The sequence below is a fragment of the Antrostomus carolinensis genome, unplaced genomic scaffold, assembly GCF_000700745.2.
Source record: "Antrostomus carolinensis isolate BGI_N321 unplaced genomic scaffold, ASM70074v2 scaffold9010, whole genome shotgun sequence".
Classification (NCBI taxonomy): domain Eukaryota; kingdom Metazoa; phylum Chordata; class Aves; order Caprimulgiformes; family Caprimulgidae; genus Antrostomus; species Antrostomus carolinensis.
The window spans coordinates 1-261 of NW_010289039.1; the positions used below are offsets into that span (position 1 = coordinate 1).

General features: G+C 65.9%; 1 protein-coding gene across 1 annotated transcript in view; it reads left to right on the forward strand.

Moving 5' to 3' along the window:
• Window positions 1–45: 45 nt before the first annotated feature.
• Window positions 46–261, forward strand: part of LOC104525535 (sodium-coupled monocarboxylate transporter 1) — a 24538-nt gene continuing 24322 nt past the window's right edge. The window contains 2 exon segments of the mRNA XM_029085127.1: window positions 46–255; window positions 257–261. The exon segment at window positions 257–261 is cut by the window's right edge and continues 121 nt beyond it. Of these exon segments, the coding sequence (XP_028940960.1) occupies window positions 46–255; window positions 257–261 (215 nt within the window).

Here is a 261-nt window from a genome sequence, read left to right on the forward strand (position 1 = left end):
TTTTGGGGCAGATCCTTGGCTCCGAGGGCGAGTTCCTGCGGCAGCATGGGGCGCTTCACCGTCTGGGACTATGTGGTCTTTGCGGCCATGCTGCTGGTCTCGGCCGTCATCGGCATCTACTACGCCTTCGCGGGAGGGGGCCAGAAGACCTCCAAGGACTTCCTCATGGGGGGCCGCAGCATGAGCGCCCTCCCCGTGTCGCTCTCCCTCACCGCCAGCTTCATGTCAGCTGTCACCGTGCTGGGTACCCCGGGCGCGACC